This window comes from Mixophyes fleayi, chromosome 11, assembly GCF_038048845.1.
Source record: "Mixophyes fleayi isolate aMixFle1 chromosome 11, aMixFle1.hap1, whole genome shotgun sequence".
Lineage (NCBI taxonomy): Eukaryota > Metazoa > Chordata > Amphibia > Anura > Limnodynastidae > Mixophyes > Mixophyes fleayi.
In genome coordinates, this window is record NC_134412.1 from 21,716,648 (window position 1) to 21,728,115 (window position 11,468).

The window sequence follows — 11,468 nt, forward strand, 5'->3', positions numbered from 1 at the left end:
TATACCAAAACCCTCAACGAGTGATAAGTATAATGAGGAATAGAATGAAATGCAGTGCAAAGGAAAAAGTTGGTGTTATTCATAGCAACCCATCTGATTTGAAATTCGTTTTGAAGTGTAATTATGGGAGCACGGTGGCTCAGTGGTTAGCACTTCTGCCTCACAGCACTGGGGTCATGAGTTCGATTCCCGACCATGGGCTTATCTGTGAAGAGTTTGTATGTTCTTCCTGTGTTTGTGGGGGTTTCCTCTGGGTGCTCCGGTTTCCTCCCATACTGGTAGGTTAATTGGCTGCTAACAAATTGGTGTGTGTGTGTTTGAGACATGAACCTTGATTGGGCTGTGATACGAGACGGGGGACTGACTGGTGTAAAGTTACTTAGAAGGAAACCGTACACAGGATCTGTATAGTATTTTCTGAAAAACTACATCTGTGTTCATATAAAATATTTACAATTTGCTTTTCCTGCAGAAAGAGATGTCAGTCGTACTGACCGGAACAACAAGTTCTACGAGGGGAACGATAACCCAGGGTTAGGTCTTCTCAATGACGTCTTGATGACTTACTGCATGTTTAACTTTGATTTGGGTAGGTGCCTTCACCTTTTCATCCATGATTTGACTTGGGAACTTCTCATCCTGGGATTTCAGCAGTGTATAACACTGTCCAATCAGAGATGGGGAGCAACACTGACCAGCACCTATGGGGGTTGGGCTTGTTGTGACGTTTGTTGAGTCACGTCACAGTAAGTCTCCTCGGGATAGGTGCTGGTAATCCCTGCCTCTGATTGGGCGGTGTAATTCACTGGGTGAGAACTTCTCACATATATACATATACTCTTGCACAGTAACCGTTTTAATTTATCGGAGTCCATTTCTGTTGGTTAGGCTACGTTCAAGGCATGAGCGACCTCCTCTCCCCCATTCTCTATGTCACTCAGAACGAGGTGGATGCCTTCTGGTGTTTCACTGGATTCATGGAGATGGTGGTAAGTCCAATGAGGCGAGTGATGGATAAATGCGACTTGTACTCTCGTTTCTTACTCCACTCTGTCTCTACTTTGTCACATGGGTTATGTTCCCACCAAGCAGCTGGTCTTGTATACTTCTGTATTATCACTATTGGGCCAAGTGTCCTTGGTCTTCTCAATATGGTGACCTGGATGTGGGTGAATGTCCGATTTTAAAACCAAGCTCAATATGTGTACGTAAGTTATGCTTTAGGCCAGGGTTTCCCAAACCCAGTCCTCAGGGCTCCCCAACAGTGCAGGTTTTCCATATCTCCTTGCTGGAGCACAGGTGTAGTCATTACTGACTGACACATTGTAACAGATCCACAGGTGGTCCTAATTATGTCACATGTGATCCGGAAAACCTGCACTGTTGGGGAGCCCTGAGGACTGGGCTTGGGAAACCCTGCTTTAGGCCATAGTTTCTTAAACTTCACCTTAAGTACTCTCAAGTGATGTTTAAAGGGCCGTCTGATGTCCTAACATGGGATAATCATTGGTCAAGTCAATTTGATAAAATCCCTTCTCTTCTATTGAGTGGGTCATTCCATTAGCTGCGGCCAAAACATTAAAAGGAAAACCAGGCTTGTAATCTATACAGGGGGATATAATCCATGTAGTATCCTGTGTGAGTGATGAGACGGGTTTAACATTCCGCTGACAGCTGCTGTAACCAATCAAAGCGCTCGCTGTTTACAGCCAGCAGCCCGGGATCAATGCATTGATCGGTTTCTCCTACATTCCAGCACCATAACTTTGAGGAGAGCCAGGAAAGTATGAAGAGACAGCTGGCCCAGCTCAACCTGCTCCTGCGTGTCCTGGACCCGGTCCTCTGCGACTTCCTGGGTGTGTGCAATATATAAATAATGCTTTCTATACGTTTTTGTTTTATATCTGTACTTGTCTAGGTCTTTTCTGCAGTTCAGTAATAGAGGAAACTGCTAAAATGTATCTCCTGTAATACTGACTGATGTTGGCAAGCAATAGATGAAGTAATAAGGATACTTTCTATACTTGTAGGTGCAACCTTGTTCCCTAAATTTGTTAAAATAAATATATACATTTCTTTTTTTTTTTAGTCCAAATATTTTGTTAGCTGCTGCGGACTCATACAGACCGGTACCTGTAAACTGTACATTTTCCACTATTGCTGAATTTTTCAACTGCCTTATGGCTGAAATGCGTGATTTCTAACTTCTCTGCAGCATCAATTGAGTACACTTGTGCATGTTTGGTGGTGGGGGATAGATAGAATCAAAGGACCTATTTTAGAAATAGAAGCTTTATTGTTAATAGAGAGTATCTAACAGGCAGGGCCGGATTAAGGGAATGGAGGCCCCCGGGTTAAGGGTACTGTGAGCCCCCCCCCCACATACATATATAAATATATATATATATAATAATAGAGCATAATATAAAGCTGTGAGCAAGACATAACTAGTTTCTGCACACATTGACTTGATAACCGTTTTAATTGGTTCCCGGCCTACGGATCGTTGCACGCTCTGTTCAGACTGAGACGTGAGAGGAAATCTGTTTACATCACACTTTGTGACTTGTGGCCCACAAAGCCATAGCAGCTTCATTAATAATAGGTGCAAAGTGCAATGATGTGCTGTAGCCCACGGCAACCAATCACAGAGCTGCTTTTGGTGGTCTTGTGAAGTCAAACTAATCAATACTGATTTGATTGGCTGCTTTGGGTTCCAGCACATCACTGTATCTTGGTTATAAAAGATACGTTGCATTTATTGGATAGGTTGCCATCAAAGTCCACCAACACCCAACTTTTAACATGCAGCTGTGTCTGTTACAGTATTTAAACTTTTACTGCTATACTGAATGGTGTTCTTAGCTAACGGGTAATATAAAGATTATTCTTCACTGCAAACACTTTCTTAAACCTTTATTTTATTTCCCCTTAGATTCCAAGGAGTCTGGTAATCTGAGCTGCTGCTTCCGGTGGCTGCTCATCTGGTTTAAGCGGGAATTTTCCTTTCAAGATATACTTCTCCTGTGGGAGGTGAGTTCTTTTCCCAACAAGCCTCCCCCAGACGCCACAGACCTGTGCTGCCCGCATTCCATCTATGCTGAGTTCAGGATTTATATTTGAAGCATACCTGTAACTTTGTCACACTGGAGGCAGCCATTTTTTGTGGGTTGGACCAATAGTCATGAGCATGCAGCCTATCGATTCACTAGGATCTCGAGACACTGTGCTTTGATGGGCTGAATATTTGTTCAGCCCGCCCAATCTCTGCCTCCAGTGTGCTCGCGTAGGGGCGGATTCAGGGTGACTATTCCGCCACATTGCTGAGTGAAATCGCTGTGCGCACGCCTAGAAAAGTGAGAGCTGGCACATACGAGACTATGCAGTCTTCACTTATGCCCGCTGGCGACTGGATGGGTGGGACGGGCAGGGAATCGGGGTCAGTCATCATCATCCACTAACACCAGCGAACCACTTGTGATTGGTTGTTTCCAGAAGCACTGCTCACCCCGATTGGTGATTTCTTCGGCACGCTAGCAATTGTGTGTACGTTTAAGCAAAACTTTTTTATTTATTTGTTTTTATTGCGCATGAGACGCAGTTGTTTCTGCTGTATTAGAAAGGTTTTGGCAGTTTTATTGATGCCGAAATAGCAATTACGTTTGTTGTGGATAACATAGATGGTAAAAAACGTGGGAGCAAGTGAGCGTGTGTGACGTATACCTGGCGTAAACCGGGCACATAGCCTACTGTCGCCGACCGGTCCGCATCTTAATGTAGTTGCCGCTTTGCATATGGCGTCTTTAGGGAAAGCAAATTGCGCAATGTGATTTAGGGCGCAATTGTAGCCAACTGTGCGTCGGCCCCTTAAAGTATAAGTACATATTGAGGAATCCTTCTGCTCTGGCTTAGCCATACCATAGGAAACATCCTTCTATTAATGCATTAATAGATACAGACGCATGTCTGAATCCAGTGCATATTTTAACCTTGCCGTCCTCTGGATCCTGTCTGCTGAAGGTCCTTATCGCCACAGTCTTGCATGATCACTTGATGAAGCATTTGTATAATAACTGGATGAAGGGCATGGATTGGCCATTGATTATGTTAAGAACTCTTGGTCTTTAGTGCTGTCAGCATCCATAGATTATTGTTAAACTAATAATTCCCTTTTCGCTATGCTGCGGGTATTGCTCTGAACAGCTTCAAGCTGCCCACATATCAGATGCTCGGTGTGAGAATCTACAGACGTCCTCTGCCGTGCCAAACTCCGTCCTGAAATATCGCTTCTAATAAGCGTGCACGGAAATATTCAGCTTTATTTATTTCACTCCAGGTGCTGTGGACCGGGCTTCCTTGTCCCAACTTTCACCTGCTCATCGGATGCGGTATTCTGGACCTGGAGCGGGAGGCTCTTATGAATTCGGACTATGGCTTCAATGAGATCCTTAAAGTAAGTTAGATTTGGCTTATGAATTGTTACCAATAAATCATTTACTAGAGGGCTGAAGTTATCTTTGTCTTCCGTTGATTATCGTCTTGCTCGCATCAATATTTTGTATGTGCCCCGTTATGTTTACACCTATATCCTTCATATTTCAGAAGTCATGGGGGGAAAATTTAAAGCAACGCCAGGGGATATATTTACTAAACTGCGGGTTTGAAAAAGTGGAGATGTTGCCTATAGCAACCAATCAGATTCTAGCTGTCATTTATTTAGTACATTCTAGAAAATGACAGCTAGAATTGGATTGGTTGCTATAGGCAACATCTCCAGTTTTACAAACCCGCAGCTTAGTAAATATACCGTCATGTCTCTCCAGAACAGTCCATAGCCTCCATGTTTTGAAGGAAATCTCCACTCATCTTCCCTCATGTCCCATAGAGGTGCATGAGCAGAGATTTCTTGCCGTAAATTGGGGAAATACGCGCATCCGAACATCAAGGTGAGGTGAGGTGGTGCCTTGAGCTGATTCTTGGCCAACGTAATCAACTGCTAGACATTAATTTGGTGGGCGTACAGAAAGGTGACAACATTTAGGTCGACAATTGAAATGTCGACAGTATTATATGGTTAGGATGAAGGATATTATTGTCGACCTAGTAATACTGTCTACATTTGCCTTGTCGTCTTAATAATACTGTTGATGTCATTATTGTCGACTTTCCAACCCTGTCTACCTTATGGTGTCGACCATATAAATGTCAATCATGTAACTGTTGTACATATGTATCACGCCCGATACTGTCGTACATATGTATCGCGCCCGATACTGTCGTACATATGTATCGCGCCCGATACTGTCGTACATATGTATCGCGCCCGATACTGTCGTACATATGTATCGCGCCCGATACTGTCGTACATATGTATCGCGCCCGATACTGTCGTACATATGTATCGCGCCCGATACTGTCGTACATATGTATCGCGCCCGATACTGTCGTACATATGTATCGCGCCCGATACTGTCGTACATATGTATCGCGCCCAATACTGTCGTACATATGTATCGCGCCCGATACTGTCGTAGATATGTATCGCGCCCGATACTGTCGTAGATATGTATCGCGCCCGATACTGTCGTGAATATGTATCGCTCCCGATACTGTCGTGAATATGTATCGCTCCCGATACTGTCGTGAATATGTATCGCTCCCGATACTGTCGTGAATATGTATCGCATCCGATACTGTCGTACATATGTATCGCTCCTGATACTGTCGTGAATATGTATCGCACTCGATTTTTGACATTTGTCATGTTAATGTGTCCGAAGTCTACGCACAGTGGATGCCGCCATTTTAAGGGCTGAACCCAAATTCATGACACTGCTATCTAAAATTTGGTTCATCACCCCTGCACTTAAAAGCTATAATAGTATTGTAAGGTTGAACACAGACAATTGATACAATTACGTGCACAGAGCGCGCCAGGGCTTCTGGGAACACATTTTTGAGCTGGTACAGCACCATCCTTCTCGTGACTGCGGCCATTTTATTTACAGACTTGATAAGGGCGGCCATATTTTTTTTTTACCTCATTGGATGTCTGTAATAATTTTTATTTCCCTTGAATTAAGACTCTTGATGCACCTTGAAGTATAGGGTGACTGTTGTGTACTAAGATGGTGCTGTAAGTGTAGCAACTCAGTGCTCTAAAGATATATGGGATTTCTCATGACATAATTTCAGGCCACAAATTTACCTTTATTCACATATTTACATTTTCCCACATGCTGGGAATTGATTTAAGTGTATTTTTTGTTGTTGCAATGAGTAAATAAAAATATGCCACGAGACTGTATCAAATCTTTTATTCCACCCCAAAGATTTGTGACGGATAAAATATATGAAATCTGTTAATCAAGTAAGTTCAATAATGCATCTTATCTTTCTCATACTCGGCTGGGCCTCGTCTGGTTGTTGTCTCTTGGCTGTGAACCTCTCATTCACTTGAATAAATTATGTGGGAGGGGCCTCGGCAACCTTAGTTGTCGAGTTAGTGTGACTAAGGCTCCTCCCCAGCTCAGGATAAGATATGTAGGGGAACAGTCCACGCAGACACATGGCGCAAATGTTATGCCTGGAATCTCCACTCATTTTTCCTCCAACCCCACGGAGGTGCAAGGTAATACAAGCGGAGAGTCCTTGCCGCCATATGCGCAGCCGGATATCACGGGCAATCGAATCTCCCCCTTAGTATAGCTACTAAATGCCCACAGTTAGTTAACATACTCCTAGGTCAGGGGGTAGTCAATCTGCGGCCCTCCAGGTGTTGTGAAACTACAAGTCCCAGCATGCTTTGCCAGTAGATAACCAGCAGATAGGTGGCAAGGCATTCTGGGGTTTGAAGTTTCACAACACCTGGAGAACCGCAGGTTGCCTACCCCTGTCCTAGGTCCACCCCTTGCAAACAGTGTTGATAAACGCTGTCATTAGGAGCCATTAATTTGGTTGGTTAATGTCACCCCCCCCTACCCCCCCCCAAAAAAAGAACTAGCATAGCTGTACAAATACATTGTTCTTTTTTTCTGTGTATCTTTCCATCCCTACACTTCCCACCCCCACTTGGTTGTACTCTTATTTATGTGTTGTCTCTGCCTCTGTACAGCACATTAACGAGCTGACCATGAAGATGAGCGTGGAGGACATTCTGTGTCGCGCTGAAGCCCTGAATCAGCAGCTGACTCACTGTCAGGTGAGTGCCGGGGTTACTGCTGCTAGTACCGCAATCCTGTCCTCTCCATCACCTCCCTCCCTAATGTAGTATTTTAGCCTGTGGTATATTGTACTATACTAGATATGTAGAAAAATATAGTGTTTTATTAGAACAGATGTCTAAATGTTTGCATGTGATTCAATCTGTGGACTTCTAAGAGGTTGATTTTCTTTTTACACAGGATATTTTCCATACAGAGGCAGGTTGGGGGTATCTTAAAATCTCCTTTAGGACAGTGTATGTGTAGATCTATTCAGTATGTCCCAGTTAACATGAGACGTACAGCCGCCAGGATCTAGATACAGGATTTGCATGCATTAGGGTCAATAGTGATGTTGGGGTGGTCATTATCTACACATCTCCACAGTGTGCAGTCGTTAGTATGGCTGGCCGGTGTGTGCCAGTAGTTGGTATGGCTGGCCGGTGCTTGCCAGTAGTTGGTATGGCTGGCCGGTGCTTGCCAGTAGTTGGTATGGCTGGCCGGTGCTTGCCAGTAGTTGGTATGGCTGGCCGGTGCATGATAGTAGTTGGTATGGCTGGCCGGTGCATGACAGTAGTTGGTATGGCTGGCCGGTGCATGACAGTAGTTGGTATGGCTGGCCGGTGCTTGCCAGTATTTGGTATGGCTGGCCGGTGCTTGCCAGTATTTGGTATGGCTGGCCGGTGCTTGCCAGTATTTGGTATGGCTCTTTCACATGGGCACCTGGTTTGCGGTTGTCTTACCATGATCCTGAGCTTTAGTCACTGCAGCTGTTAATATATAGGGATCATTGATCCACATAGTAAACAGAAAATTGAGCACTTGACAGACCAAGGACGCTGTTTGGGCTGTAATGAGGTCACCCTGACCGTCACATGGGCGCGGCCCCTTCGCACCCATGCCTTTTGTGTGACTAATTAGGAGAGCGGTTTTAGGAATGGTTATACTGCATCAAATACTCTTCATACGCCCTTGTTAGTCGACTTTTATCCACCAAAAAAAAGGAAATTAAATATCCTTGAAGTTTAATGCACAGTGAGCAAGGACATTGTAATGGAAAATGCTGTGTAGGGAGATTTATCCTAAACATAGATCCCAGTCTACGTACCTCGGTATCTGGTACAACACAGTGCAGGATTTCACCTCTGTTGTGATGTTCTAGAGTAATTTGAGATAGTTTTTTTTTTTTCTTCTTCCATATCTGAATATTTAACGAGACGTTTGGTTATTGTGTGAAGAGCGTATTATTATTATCATTATGTCCGTTCATTATGTCTCCTTTCATTCACAGGAATTGCCTCTTAATCTTAAAGAGCTTCTTGGCATGGCGGATGTGAAAAGTCCAGCTCCAAGCACAGACACAGCCAGCCCCCCTCAGCCCCTCTCTCCGAGCCAGATCCAGGAGTTAGACCTCACGGACAGCGTGTCCCCCAGTCAGCCCGACAGCAGTATAGAGATCCTGCCCACGGAGGACACCGCCACGTCACAGAGTCTGTCTCCTTGACCAGTTTAACAACGGCCTTCCCTCCGGTCTGTGCCCTCTAATACATCCACCCTGTGTGCACTTACAGACTTCATTCCTAGAGGGTTCTGCACTCACATCCCACCAACATTCACTAAATAACTAATAACCTTTGTACAGAATCCCCAACTACAGCAATACAACCTACAAAGTGCGTGTTTCTTGGTGATCTGGTGGAATATATATGTAAACCCATTTCCCATCCAACACTTTTGAGTGCACAAGCAGGTAAAGAAGAACCTGAACAGGTCCCTTACTAAATACTTGAACAGTCTGTTTCATTTTACCAACAGATGATTTCGTTGGTAAACCCGGTTTCTGTGATGACGAACTAATAAGTACCCTAGGTCCATACCTGGGGAAGCAGCGTCTAGTTGTGTTCCATCCACTTTTTACCTTGTTACTCGGTTCATTGGGTTTTTGTGTGGCTGATAACACCGTTCATGCGAGACGTGGTGCCTAGAAGATCATTTTGGCCTCTGGCGCTAATGTCAAAGTGAACTATAGGTCGGAGAATAATAGGACTAAGAGAATACTGACGAGCTTAGGAAATAGGCGTTTAAAATAGTTTCATGAGAATCTGTGACCTATATTAATTTTTTACTGACATATTTATGAGTAACAAAGATTTTCCTGATGTGTTTCAGACTCACGTTGCATATCTTTCAGTGAAGGTTGTGGTGCGTACAGAGTTAGTTTTCCTGTTACCAGGATTAAGCTTGGCAGTGTTAACAAAATGTCTTTTTTATATTCGATTGTTGAGCGTTAAGTCCCACAAGTGTCCTACAGTGGACTATTCTGAGAATGTAATATACTGTGTCCTTATGAATTTTGGGTCGAAGTACAGAATGGCTATATTCTTTCCATCAATCACTGCACTTGTCAACAAAAGGGGAAAGACATAGACAAAATTCTTAAATTTGTATATGTTCTTTCATAGCTTGTTCCATTATCCTTTAATTGAGAAGGGGCCGTACAACCCAACGCCATTGAGTTTGATTATCACTCCTCGCCTTACTTAAAAGCAAAATATTCAGACTTTCATAAGTTAATTAGAGATCCACTGCTGGCTTTGTGTAAAAAAAAAAAAAGGCCACTAATGTTCGAGTTTGGACTAAATGATATCTGGATTTATGGATAATCTGTTATACCTGCACATTGTTTGGATATGGAACTGTTCAGTCATTTTCAGAATCATGACAAACTGCTCCTGGAGGTCGAGGGGAAAGTGAAGGAATTGTCGGGAACTCTGTCATTCCCAGGAAAGGGATCATTCATTCATCTGAACGTATGCTCGGCTATTACAAGCAAAACAAAATGGAGGAGGTTTGGCCAATGGATGTTGGGGGAGGGGGGGGGGGGCGCACTGTAATGTCCTGAGAGGAATTACGTTTATTCAGCTTTGCACTTTTTATAAATATATATATATCTTTCTATGTGTATTATATCTGTTTGTATTTGGTATTTAATATATACATATATTTACATAGATTGGTGAAGGTCAGCAGGGTCGCCCTGTAGAAGACTATATTGGCAAAACACTAATTTAGTTTGCTACGCCATTTTATTGTTTTGGAAAAGGTAGAGCCGCTTAGCATGGGGACCAGTCGTTCAGTGATCTGTGCTGCCTATTCCGCTTGCTATATGCCAAATTCCTTCACCTTGTGAGTTGTGAAATAAAATGGCTGCTTGAATACCCTTGTCCAATGACATAACACTTTATTTGGCATGATGTCTACCTCTTTGGATAATGGCCTCCTTCCTAAAAATGCATTAAAAGAAAAGCAATTTTTAACAAACATTTCCTCTGTGTTTTAATATAGACAAATGCACATTTTATTCTTTTTTTTTTTTTAGTTTTCTAAAACTTCCCAGTTAAGTTTCCGGCCAATATAGTAATATTGTAAAAGTCACGATTTGTCCCACAAGGTTGTTGCAGCCTCTAAGTTACTGTTGTAAGTTGTATAGAGCACCGAAGTGAATGGGGTATTGTTCATAAATCACCATTTTGGTTCATTGATCACTTCATGATCAGGTATATTTTGAAGGACGGTGTCTCTAAAATGTTACCTTTGTTATTTAGCCACCTTTTCATGTCTGGTGTCTCGAGGAATCGGGAGAGGGGGTTGTATAACCCCCTATCTCTTAAAAAGTGAGGCAGTCCCCTTCAAACCAAGCTGTCTGACTGCACACAGTGGAGGCAGCCATTTTGTAATCAACTTTGTCCCAATATTTACTTTTGATGCAGCATGTGAACTCACCAGGATCCTGTCACGTCATTGGTTCTTGGTGAATACAGAGGCTGCGTTGTCATGACTATTGGTTCAACCCACAAAATGGCTGCCTCCTGCTTGTTTTAGAAAGGTAAACACTAAAGAGTACCTATTGTCTATACACAGTGACTGACATTTTGTAGCATGAGGCTTTTTTGAGGTACTTGTTCTTCATTAATTGATTGGCTGCCTTCTTAATGGATTGAATGTGTTCCTCCATTTTGTCTGAGTCCTCTGTTATGGAAACCCCCCTACTGTTGGTGCCGCACCATATGTTTTACAGCTGTAAAAAAAAATATGATATTTTTACTGTTGTTTGAATGCTTTCTGCCATTTATTCCTTTTTTATGTATCAGACATTCTTCCTTTTTATTATTTGTCTAGCTGAACTACATGTCCCATGGCGGTAGTCAGCATATCGATGCTGACTACCCCGACAACTCTTACCACGACACCTTGACACTGAAGGGC

The 11,468-nt window shown here is 43.1% G+C and overlaps 1 protein-coding gene across 3 annotated transcripts in view; it reads left to right on the forward strand.

Annotated features, from left to right (window-relative positions):
* The window catches only part of TBC1D17 (TBC1 domain family member 17), a 35,201-nt gene extending 24,676 nt beyond the window's left edge, over positions 1 to 10,525 (forward strand). For all 3 annotated transcript variants that reach the window (XM_075190470.1, XM_075190472.1, XM_075190471.1), the window contains exons 11-17: positions 473 to 589; positions 889 to 989; positions 1,757 to 1,856; positions 2,936 to 3,033; positions 4,337 to 4,453; positions 7,115 to 7,201; positions 8,494 to 10,525. In XM_075190470.1, the coding sequence (XP_075046571.1) occupies positions 473 to 589; positions 889 to 989; positions 1,757 to 1,856; positions 2,936 to 3,033; positions 4,337 to 4,453; positions 7,115 to 7,201; positions 8,494 to 8,706 (833 nt within the window). In that variant the 3' untranslated portion in view covers positions 8,707 to 10,525. The remainder of the gene's footprint in view (positions 1 to 472; positions 590 to 888; positions 990 to 1,756; positions 1,857 to 2,935; positions 3,034 to 4,336; positions 4,454 to 7,114; positions 7,202 to 8,493) is intronic.
* The last annotated feature ends 943 nt before the right edge of the window (positions 10,526 to 11,468 follow it).